We start from the raw sequence: 11964 nt of genomic DNA on the forward strand, positions 1-11964 counted from the left end.
TACAAGTGCATGGTGGACACTTAGATAGATTGGATTTGAGTAGACATTCATATTTTCCCGAAAAACTTTCTTGTGATATTCTTCCGCATGCGTTAACACAATTTTTCTGTACGTGTGCATTTTTTAATGCATATAAATATTTGTAACGACATACTATTTCGTATTATAAATTTCTGTTCTTATGAGTATTTATTGAAGAAGTGAATTTATAACAAGCGATAAGAAATGTTATTTTGCACTCGATGATATCCGCGTATTTATACGATCGGTTACCAGTTAAAAACGAAAGTCAAATCTCTATGGCAACAAAACATCGGAATACCCTCACGGTCATCTCGATGTAAAAATTAAAATTCAAGCTATGTTTTGTGGCGTTCTGTGAAGATAAAAAACAAAAATATCTACTTTACACCGCAGATTGAATGGTTGATTTTTTTTCTAGAATGAGTTAGGAGTGTCTGTAAATTAATACCTTGGAGCTAGCTGCTACATGTTTTGTGTACCATCCATCATATATGTCGGACAACTGCTCTCTCACTCTCTATCTTTCATTCTTTCTCAAATTATGGTAAAAGAAAAGTTTCAATTTCAATATATTAGTTTCATTACATGCCTATGTACCACGCAATTCTGTTGGAGATTCGAGAAAATAATCTTCATTCTGCCACACTTCTTCTAAATGTAATAACCTTATTTTTTAAACACATATTGCTAAGTAGATGACTAGGAATTGTTCTAATCACTGTAGATAAAAAATAATCGTTAGCTATACTGAAATGTTTATGACATACAAGTATTTCTCTGATAAAACGTTTTGTTAAATGAGTCGATGCGACACAAAAAATGATTGCACGTTTTACTGAAATGTTCACGACTAAGGTGTACTTTTTCTCATAATTTTTTTTGTGAGAATTTTCATTCATGTGTTTAGCTTCGAATCTTTTAATAGCAACGCTAGGAATTACAGATACTATCTGGCTTAGGAGGATAATTAAGAAGATCTCACTTTTGATCGCAATTTCTTTTTCAATGTATCTTGCTTTTATAAAGTGGGAGTGTGGTTATTAGTAAGTTATCTCTTTGTTATACCTCCGGTGCCTTGTCTTTATGAAATATCCGAGTTAAATATTTCGACATCTTATATGCATGAACTTATGCAGATCTGTATTTTAATGCATATTAATGCAGATTTGTATTTTAATGCATACTAAACGAGAACTTTATTTTATATAGATCAGACCAAATCATGAAATTATGTTATGCCAAACATGCAAGAAAACTCGTATACAGTTTAACGTTATTATAACGCGAACGTCAAAATACGGTTACGGGGACATTTCATTGGACATCTTAGATCGTTTCGGATTTTCTAACTGCAACTCAAACAAAAGTACATATCATATCATTTTAAAGGAAATTAAATGTATTTTCCATTCATATCAGTTAACAGGTGTTAAAAAATTGAGATATAGTAGAATTTCGTTTGATAAAAAGCCTCTGAATTATTCTTTGTGTTATTTTGTCCATCGGGACATTTTATTGGACACGGGAAAAATAACGATGTTTTAAAAATAAGACCGCAGTTACTTAATGATGACTTCAGATAGCTTCTTCGGGACATGTATAATTTTTCTGATATTATTAAAATCTATTTTCGTCCGATATATCTTATGAAAGTGAAGACAGAAAAAAAAATACGGGTTGAGCAGCTAATTGGGACATTTTTTTCTCTTTTTCATTTAAACTCTTTTGACGATCTTCCTTCTCTTAAAGTTAAAAACGTCTGTTGCTTCATTTTAAGTTAAATGTATACAAAACAATTGCAAAATTTTTAACCATTCTACTTACTAATGAATCCGCACTGGGATTTTAAAGACTCACATAAAACAAAATTGTAACAGCGGGACACCCTTGAAATGACGTTATAGGCATCGAAATGAGCAAAGTTTTTCATAAAAAAATAGACAAATCACAAAATCATCTATGTTATTGATTTCTGTAGTTTATTTCCTTTCGAATGATATGCATAACATGGATATTTATTGTATAGGATAAGAGCTTGAATTTGAATAACCCGCCTTCTAACCCATATTTCCAAAGTGACACCAATATCGTGCGCAACGTCTGTACATATATATGCCGGAATAAAAACTACAGTCTACAATCAATAGAAACAATATAAAAATCTGATGTTTGGAAGCAGTGGACATATTTACAAAATTAAAAACGGCATGAATATTTTTTTTTATTTTTTCTTCTAATTATTACGATACAGTTTGATTTTGACCTATTTTGATGTATATGAAAAATGATGTGGTATGATTGTCAATGAGGCAACTCTCTACAAAAGACCACAGAAATTAACAACTATTGTCACCGTACGACCTTTAACAATGAGCAAAGCCCATACCGCATAGTCAGCCATAAATAACAATGTAAAACAATTCAAACGAGAAAACTAACTGCCCAATTTATGTACAAACAAGAATGTGTCCCCAGCACACGGATGCCCCATCCACACTATCATTTTCTTTTTCAGTGGACCGTGAAAATGGGGGGAAATCTCTAATTTGGCTTTACAATTAGAAAGATCATATCATAGGGAACATGTGTACTAAGTTTCAAGTTGATTGGACTTTAACTTCATCAAAAACTACCTTGACCAAAAACTTTAACCTGAAGCGGGATAGACGGACGGACGAACAGACCAGAGAACATAATGCCCATAAATGGGGCATAAAAATTAACAAAAAACAAATATGTAACAGATCAACAAACGACAACCACTGAATTAAAGCCTCCTGACTTGGGACAGGCACATACATACAGAATGTGGCGGGGTTAAACACAACCCTTCCCCTAACCTGTGACAGTGGTGTAACAATACAACATAAGAACGAACTATGAACATTAATTGAAAAAGGAAGTTAACTCATCAGATGGATACAAATATAAATACTACACAGAGATGACGAGGCCGGGTAGTTGTACATCCCAATAACAAGAAGACACAGATCTGAGTGTACTCGCAGTTACTGCTTTGTTTCTTTCATCAATACAATTTTATAATATTAAACAAGAAATAATTGTAACAGGATGCTGTTACGAAGTCTCCTATAATTCGACATTCCCATGGTCGCCTGTCATTGGGCAGTACAGTACACAGTGGTTTGGTTTAGTTAAGTGATATGCATGTTTGACGTCTAGGAAATACGATATTGAACTAGGTTCATAAATTTTTGAATATCAATACCTTAAGCAATCATAAATAACTATATATTGCATAACTGTGTGCCTTCAAATGTTCTTGTATTTAAATAATCACTGTCCAGTTCGTTGACAAAAACCGTCACAATTCCCTCTCTTTTTAAGGTATTCGAGATGGCATCAGAGACCCCTTTTCTGTATTTTATTGTAAAATTGATCTGTAAACGTAGTCGAAGTAGTTGACCATGAAATATCAGTCAAAATTGCAATGTTTTAACCAGCGTACATCTGACAGGAATTTTTTTATTATTGTAAATTAGGACGTGCAACGTTATTCAAGACGAAATTAACTGTTAATAGATAAATATATTCCAGATGAAATAAAGTTTAAAAAATAAGAGTACAGCCAATAAAACTTCAATAACTCATACTTTTCTTAATTTGAGGCTCTTCCCAATGCCGATGTTGGTGCATTCGAAAGCAGCCATTTTAAACATATAGAAATTTGTAGATGTGGTAGGATGGCCACTGAGACAACTTTTCACAAAAGTTAAAATGTCGTGGGTGTAAGCAATTATTATAGTCCAAAGTATGACATTCATCAAAGAGGAAAACCTATACCGTATAGGTTGCATTTCTGTAAATATTGACAACGCAATTTCCAATAGGCTTTTACGGCTAAACCTGTACCACTTTTACTATGAAGTTTTGAAAAAAAATCTTATCCTAGAATTGAAAGTTCATTAGCACTACATTTTTTCAAGGGTCAAAATATAGGGCTGTGCGGCATATTTTCAACGTTTATATGCCCTGAACTTTTCAGAGTTTAAACTAACACTAATTTTCTGAACTACCCCTACCTCAAATGAAGGGTTACCACAGATTTCAATGTAAACAATATGCACATGTATTTTACTGATAACATTCCCAAGTTATGTCTCTATGAGATGGAACACAGAGAGCATAACAGATAACCAGTATGTAGACAAAATATTTTTTTAATTCTAAATCTCCCCAAAAAGAGGCGTGGTTAGAGAAACAGCTATATTTATAAAGTGCAACCTATAGTCCCATTATAGAAAATTTAAAAGCTGCATTAATAACTAAAGAATTATCTATTAACAAAAACCAAATGGACAGAATATATAACCATTGTACTACATACTCCTGACGTCGGACAGAATCTATATAACCATTGTACTACATAATCCTGACGTTACACATCTATATAACCATTGTACTACATACTCCTGACGTTAGACAGAATCTATATAACCATTGTACTAAATACTCATTACGTCGGACAGAATCTATATAAACCATTGTACTACATACTCCTGTCGTCGGACAGAATCTATATAAACCATTGTACTTCATACTGCTGACGTTAGACAGAATCTATATAACCATTGTACTTAATACTCCTGACGTCGGACAGAATCTATATAACCATTGTACTACATACTCCTGACGTCGGACAGAATCTATATAACCATTGTACTACATACTCCTGACGTTAGACAGAATCTATATAACCATTGTACTACATACTCCCGACGTCGGACAGAATCTATATAACCATTGTACTACATACTCCCGACGTCGGACAGAATCTATATAACCATTGTACTACATACTCCTGACGTTGGACAGAATCTATATAAATCATTGATGTTGGACAGGCACACAAAGAATGTGGCGGGATTTAACATGTGAGCCCTCAGCCCTCTACCTGACCTGGAACACTGATGTAACAGCACAACATGATTAAAATAAAATGCTTCGCTGAGCACAGCTGGATACGACTGTAGTGGTCCAACCCTGAATAGTTGGGGCAAAAATGGACACAACATTCACGCTTGATACAGGTCTGAATTTTGATTGTAATGAAATATTTGACACATAATAGTTTACTGACACAGAATAATTGTAGGCAAAGAACTTTGAATTGGTTATACGATTTGAATATATATTCAATTTTTTGCACTTGTGCAATACACTATGCTGTTGTAATTTGATTCCCCTCCCAATTGTTTTGCATACAAATAAAATAAAATAAAATGATCACTAATCACCTCAAGACAATACAACATTTCTTTATACATAATTTAATTTAAAAGCAATTTAAGGGAAGTAAATCCAAACATACACAACATTGTTCTTGAAATGTGTTTGGATTACCTCCCTTACACTACTTTTTAAATTGTGCATAAACCAGGAAACCATTTTCCTCACATTTTTTACCCTGATACCTAAATGGCTTGAGCAATAACCCCCCACAAGTCAATCCGAACCATCCCGTTCAGGTATGGGAACTTCTGATATAATTTCATACACTTAAACACAAGTTTTTGTCTGGAAGCTACGAAAATGCTTATGTCGGCCCCCAATTCCTAAACTGCTGGGACCAAAACCCCCAAAATCATACCCAACCTTTCTTTTGAGGTAATTAACCTGTTGTATACATTTCAAGGATTTCTATTCACTTTTACTTAAGTTATTGTCCGGAAACCAACTGTCTTCGGATGACGCAGACAACAACGTGATACCAATATACAACCGCAAAAAGTTTTGGCAGTCCTATAAAAACTATAAAGCCAAGCAACATTAAGTTTCTAACATTAAAAAATACCAAGCATGCTTTTATCAATGGTAGTGTTAGTGTTTTTTAGTGTTTGAAAAATCTTGTAGTAAGTAATGAGTATCATGGCAAAGAATATATTGGAGCAAAATTTCTGAAGAAGAGATACTGGATTTTCTTTAAAAGTATAAATTCTTCACTGTCTCAACTCAGTGGTACATGGTGTGTTCGATTTGAACATGTCAACATGCAGTTTCATCTGTATGGGGGTTTTACAGGGTGGTCAACAAGAAACCCCAAAAAAACAATATTCAATGATCTTACTACAGTGTTGAATTGGTAACCATTCAGAATAAGTTTATTTAAAGGATCAATAAGTTTACCAGGATCTTCTCTAAATTTCCGGACAAGGTAAACAACATTTCCGTAAATAGGAGGATGTTCTTACCCATTTGAAATAAGTTACAACCAAACTTCAAAACCAAATATTTATATCTATAGAAGAATTTAGTGGTAAAATTGCTAATCAATAGACCATAACCTAGGAGTCAAGACCATTAATTGTCAAACTGATATGAACTGACAGTAAAGCAACTTTATCATGGTTATAGAACATATCATTTATCTAACACAAGAAGTTCCTATCAATCTGACTTAAACAGAAAACTTGTTGACTGCATCAACATCACCATCATTGTTGCCACTCGAAAAGCCTCACCTATGTCTTCCCTTCAGCAACTTTCATCACAGGTGAGGCAAAATGACTCTTGTCAAAATCAAAGTTATTAGAGTTTTTAACATTTTACTTTAATATTGTGTACACTTTTTATCTTTTTTAGTCTGTTTTTTCATTTTTTAGTCAACAAACAAACATTATCACAGCCAATTTATTCTGATCATGTGACAGTCATGTTTTGTCTTCCTCACAAAGTTCAGTGTCCATATCTTCTTTGACTGACTGTGTTTCTACATGTAGTTTTTTGGGTTTTTTGTAAGATCCCATACCAGCAGCTCTGTCTGCCTCGGCTTGTGTGTAGGGTTCAACCTGTAATGCTTTTACCCTGAAAGATAAAAATACTATACAGTGCATTTCAATAAGTGTTCCTTTTTTATACCAAATGTTATTGTGTAATGCCTACATTAGATAAGTTTCATCAAATATTTCAACTTAACACAAATATAGTTGCTAGTAGACAAAATTGATGACCATTTTCACATGACTGAGTTCAAATGTGACCTACAGTTGTTAATTTATGCATTGAAAAATTATATAAAACATTTGTTCGTTCATTGCTAGATTATGCAGATGTCATCTATGATAACTGCACTAGCGCCGATTCTGCAAACATTGAACATGTACAGAGACGTGCCTGCATTATATCTACTGGGGCAATCAGGGTCACAAAACATGTCACTTTATTGAAAGAGGTTGGTCTTGAGCTTCTCAAAACACGCCGTCAAGTTCATAGACTTACATACTTGTACAAAATTAAAAATCATCTTGTCCCAGATTATCTTTGTAATTTTCATCCATTGTTCCATCATAATACTGAAAACTATAACTTAAGACGACACATGCTAACCTGATACCCATCAGGTCAAGAACAGTAGCATACTATAACTCTTTTCTTCTAGCTACGATTAGAGACTGGAATAGTTTGTCAGCTGAACTAATTACAGCAACATCTTTGGCAAGTTTCAAAAGGTTGTTAAAGAAGAATCTCAATTTGTGTAGTAAAAAAATATATTCACGAGGACATGGTTATGAGAAAAAGATTCATACTAGATTACGCTTAGGGCTTAGTGCTCTTAATGACCACTTGTATAAATATAATCTAACATTAAATAGGTTTTGCGATCTCTGCCCAGGTAACTGCATTGAAAACACTGAGCACTATTTAATTCATTGCGCCCGTTACACGAACTATCGGATTACTCTTCTACTTGGAATTAAGAATCTGCTTTGTCCAGATATAAATATAGCAATGTTGCGGGATCTATGTCCCAACTATCTGAGCAAAATATTAATAGAAGGTAGTGATGATTTGTCTGATGATACTAATTTAGAGATGTTCGAGTGTGTGTTTCGATTTATTAAATCTTCAAACAGATTTTCTCGATAGCTTAAAAACTTTTTTTGACCTGATTGTGCTCAAAATTGTCTTTCCATAATCACTATTTTATATTACTGAATCATACATGTTTGTTAATTCGTGTGCATGTGAGTAAGAATGAGCGAGTGATTGGATGGGTGTGTAGTATTTGTATGTCTTGTCCTGTACATATTGTCTTGTCTTGTGTTTAACATGTTTGTATTCAAAACTTTGATAATTGTGAATCTGTATACATCTATGTTGAGGAGATCCACGCGTAGCCTCTGGCTGTTGGCAATCCTCTTTAAATAAATAAAGAATTAAATTAAGTTGTTAATTTCTGTGTCATTTGGTCTCTTGTGAAGAGATATCTCATTGGCAATCGTACCACATCTTCTTTTTACAAAGTATTGTCATGTGGTAAGATCCTTCTTTTGATATGAGATCCTTTGCATGTACACTTGTCTGTTGTCATGTTATGTTGATTTAAGGGATGTCAATTAAGAGATAACTGTATTGTATTTGAAGCTTTGTGGACGTCCATCAGTAGTTTTACTGTTGCAAATTTAGTTTCAGGTGACGCATAGCGGAGTCAGGTAAACGGGTATTTGCCACAGTAAAACTACTGATGGACGTCCGCAAAGCTTCAAATACAATACAGTTATCTCAATTCTAATGCAAAACAAGAAGTTCATATATAAATTTTAAACATTATTTCAGTGTAATATTTTCATTACAGAAAATTCGGGGAAAAAGATGTTATCTTCTTTGATCACTAAACTAGGTGACGTTATCATGGTTATAGGTATGCTTCTGGTGTCAAACGTTAACACTGGGCTTCTGTGACGCTTAAGAATGTAATAAAATTTAATAAAAGGTAGATTTTGAGGTGCAACATGCGAGTTGTTTTGCTTTTTAGTGTAGAAATTACATGTCAATACATTCCCCAATTCAAAATGTCAGCTTTCTTAGGCAAGGAGATAGATAACTTTACGCTTTATACTGTCATACATGTACAATCAAAACCATTAATACAAAATAATTGCTTTAGAATTCTATTTTTATATGTGAAGTGTATATGTGGGAAGAGAATTCAATAAGATATCTTTCAATATGGGGATAAGTTTTGTGACAGAAATATTACACCAAGTTGATAATACTTTCCATCATGGGATATAGTTTTGGGAGCTATTACCATGATTACACCAAGTTGATAATACATTATGGGGTTAAGTTTAATATTACACAAACAATTCTTACCTTCTCTTGTGAGGTTTACTTCTGAAGTGTTCTGTCAGAGCCTGGTTATTTATGCAGTATTTTCTGTAAAATAATTATGAAAATATCTTTAACCAATCAGCTCATCATACTCAATGTTGTTCGTATAATAATAGTAATCATATTTAAACTAACCTTATTTACATTGGCTAGAGGTATAGGGGGAGGGTTGAGATCTCATAAACATGTTTAACCCGACACATTTTTGCGCCTGTCCCAAGTCAGGAGCCTCTGGCCTTTGTTAGTCTTGTATTATTTTTAATTTTAGTTTCTTGTGTACAATTTGGAGTTTAGTATAGCGTTCATTATCACTGAACTAGTATATATTTGTTTAGGGGCCAGCTGAAGGACGCCTCCGGGTGCGAAATTTCTCGCTACATTGAAGACCTGTTGGTGATCTTCTACTGTTGTCTTTTCTATGGTCAGGTTGTTGTCTCTTTGACACATTCCCCATTTCCATTCTCAATTTTATTATTGTGTATCTTTTATATTGAATAAGCACTGACAAAATGTCTTTTGTATTAGATATCCCCTGATAACGTTTCTTTAGCATTAGATATCCACTGCATTATTGTAATCGTGTAACTTTCATTCATTTATAAATTTTTATATAGTTCAGAGTTCACACACGTGTTGTGTTGATGGACATAGCAGATAAGGTCGTGTCTTATTGTTTTATGTATTTGTGTTGATTACTTAGCTGTAGCATTATATTAAAGTATGTTAATCAGTACACATGGCTTGTCTCTTAGTTAATATATATAGGCTACCAACGTTACAATTATCATGTATATTTTATCGTCATGCACCAACTGTTCAAGTCATTTGGTAAGATTTTTCACCTGTTCAAGTCATTTGGTAAGAATTTTTCACCTGTTCAAGAATTTTCACTGTTATTTGTCATGAAGGTATCTCCATAACAACTTTCATTTAGGAGATTAAGGACTGAAATATTTTTGAATATATATAGAATTTGAAATACAAGTTCATCTCTTTGCGCATCTGGCGTATTAAATTATAATCCTGGTACCTTTGATAACTATATTCACTTATGGACTCGCCATAGTCCAAATAATTATGACATCAAGGTAGGCTATTTTAAATTTTTACTTTTGACACCTTTCTGTAAGGCGTCAAAGAAGAAAATTTAAACATGTTAAATAGGGAATGTGTCCATAGGGACACAGATGATGCCCTCACTAGCATATAACGTTATAAATGGACATAACTCAAGAACTCTAAAAGTGAAGCTGCCAAAATTTGAATTTTAAGTGAGTTTAGTGGTAATAAACATTATCAGATTATATATACATTTCATTAAATTCAGTTAAAACAAACTTAAGTTAGAGAGAACAGAAACGAAAAATTCAGCAATCTTTCCTTTTGTAAAGGGGATATTGGTAATCCACCAAGTGCTTGTACTTTTTGTAAGCACTGCATGGTAGATTTAATTTCTTCAGTTGGTAGTAAAATTAAATATTGCATTGTACATGTTGTATAAAGCATAAGTCCATCTACCATTCTGGACAAAAACGGTCTTCGAATTATATAAATCAGGTGTCAATTTGTTCATTTTTTATTTATCTCTTCATTGATGTAAGTTTCATCTACCTGCCACCTTTAATTTTCTCATATTTCAACAGTTTTCACAGTGACCCATAGATTCAGACATTTTAACTTTTGTTTTTTCGATTTATATAATTCCAAGACCGTTAGTGGGCACCAGAAGCGATGAAGCAGCGCATCTATTTTGGAGGGGCAAATATTTCACTTTTTGATATGGGGCGAGCTCTGACATCCCACAGCCCCAGCTTGTCTGGCAAAACAGCTATTGGAGGTCAGAATAATCTCGGACTAATACAATATCATCTTCACATAATTGAGGATTATGAACTGTTGCACGTGCGGAGTATGTGATTTTTTTCCATGTTCTCGCCTTTTAAAATCCTAAGGGGAAAACCCTTGGCTTGGGTGCCCTCTGAGAAAATAGATCCCCTGCCATATTCAAATGCTACAAGAACACAAAATCTATGTTATGATCTGTAACCACCCTTCATGTATATTTTGATTGAGAAATATATAAACTCATAAAACTTACGCACAATGAAGACAATAAAATTGAGCACCGCCTGGTTTATCTAAATTTACTTCTTGTTCCAGAAGTTTGGTGGAATTTTTAGGTATCATATCTTCGTGAATTTGGTCTAAATCTTTTGTCTTCCTTTTTGTTCGATACTTTTCTTTCAAAGGTTTATCACCTTTATGTTGCTTCTTTCTTGCGTACCTCCCCATCGCTATCTTCAGAAAAAATAAATAAACTTTGTGATGAATTTGTGTTATTACACGTGCAATAGCCGGAAGTCTGTGGTGTGATATAAAAAGGGTTACACTAATGACTGGACCGAATGACAGGACCAAATGAAAAAAGCTAATAACTTTTTCATTTCTCAAAGGATTGATCTCAAATTTGAAATATAATAAGATTTCATCATTTTATAAATAGATTTTTTTTAAATTAAAAAAAATTCTAAGAAACTTTAGAAAACGTGACATGACCAACTCTGGTAATGACAGGACCAACATCGACAATGACAGGACCAAATACAAATGCTAATAACTTTTTTATTTTTCAAAGGAATTATCTCAGATTTGAAATATAAAATGATATGTCATATTTTGAAACCAAAATGTTATAAAAAATATAGATTTTTTTCAAAAACTTTCGAAAACGTGACATGAACATCGCTGACTGACATGGCCTGTAATCTGTAATCTGACCAACCTCGACAATGACCAGACCAGATG

General features: G+C 33.4%; 1 protein-coding gene across 1 annotated transcript; it reads right to left on the minus strand.

Annotated features, from left to right (window-relative positions):
• Positions 1–6570: 6570 nt before the first annotated feature.
• On the minus strand, positions 6571–11540 carry LOC143048754 (zinc finger protein 593-like). Its single transcript, XM_076222629.1, has 3 exons — positions 11258–11540; positions 9142–9204; positions 6571–6849 (listed from the first exon to the last, which is right to left on the minus strand). The coding sequence occupies exons 1-3, from the start codon at positions 11449–11451 to the stop codon at positions 6696–6698; spliced, it is 411 nt and encodes a 136-aa protein (XP_076078744.1). The 5' UTR covers positions 11452–11540; the 3' UTR covers positions 6571–6695.
• Between the last annotated feature and the right edge of the window lie 424 nt (positions 11541–11964).

This window comes from Mytilus galloprovincialis, chromosome 10, assembly GCF_965363235.1.
Source record: "Mytilus galloprovincialis chromosome 10, xbMytGall1.hap1.1, whole genome shotgun sequence".
Taxonomy (NCBI): domain Eukaryota; kingdom Metazoa; phylum Mollusca; class Bivalvia; order Mytilida; family Mytilidae; genus Mytilus; species Mytilus galloprovincialis.

Bases quoted from the DNA above. Each gene is read 5' to 3' on its own strand.
- LOC143048754 (XM_076222629.1), bottom strand. From the start codon at position 11,451: ATGGGGAGGTACGCAAGAAAGAAGCAACATAAAGGTGATAAACCTTTG. The intron at 9,205-11,257 runs GTAAGTTTTATG...ATTATTTTACAG, and splicing joins TTTTATTGTCTTCATTGTGC to AAAATACTGCATAAATAACC. The intron at 6,850-9,141 runs GTAAGAATTGTT...TTTATCTTTCAG, and splicing joins AGTAAACCTCACAAGAGAAG to GGTAAAAGCATTACAGGTTG.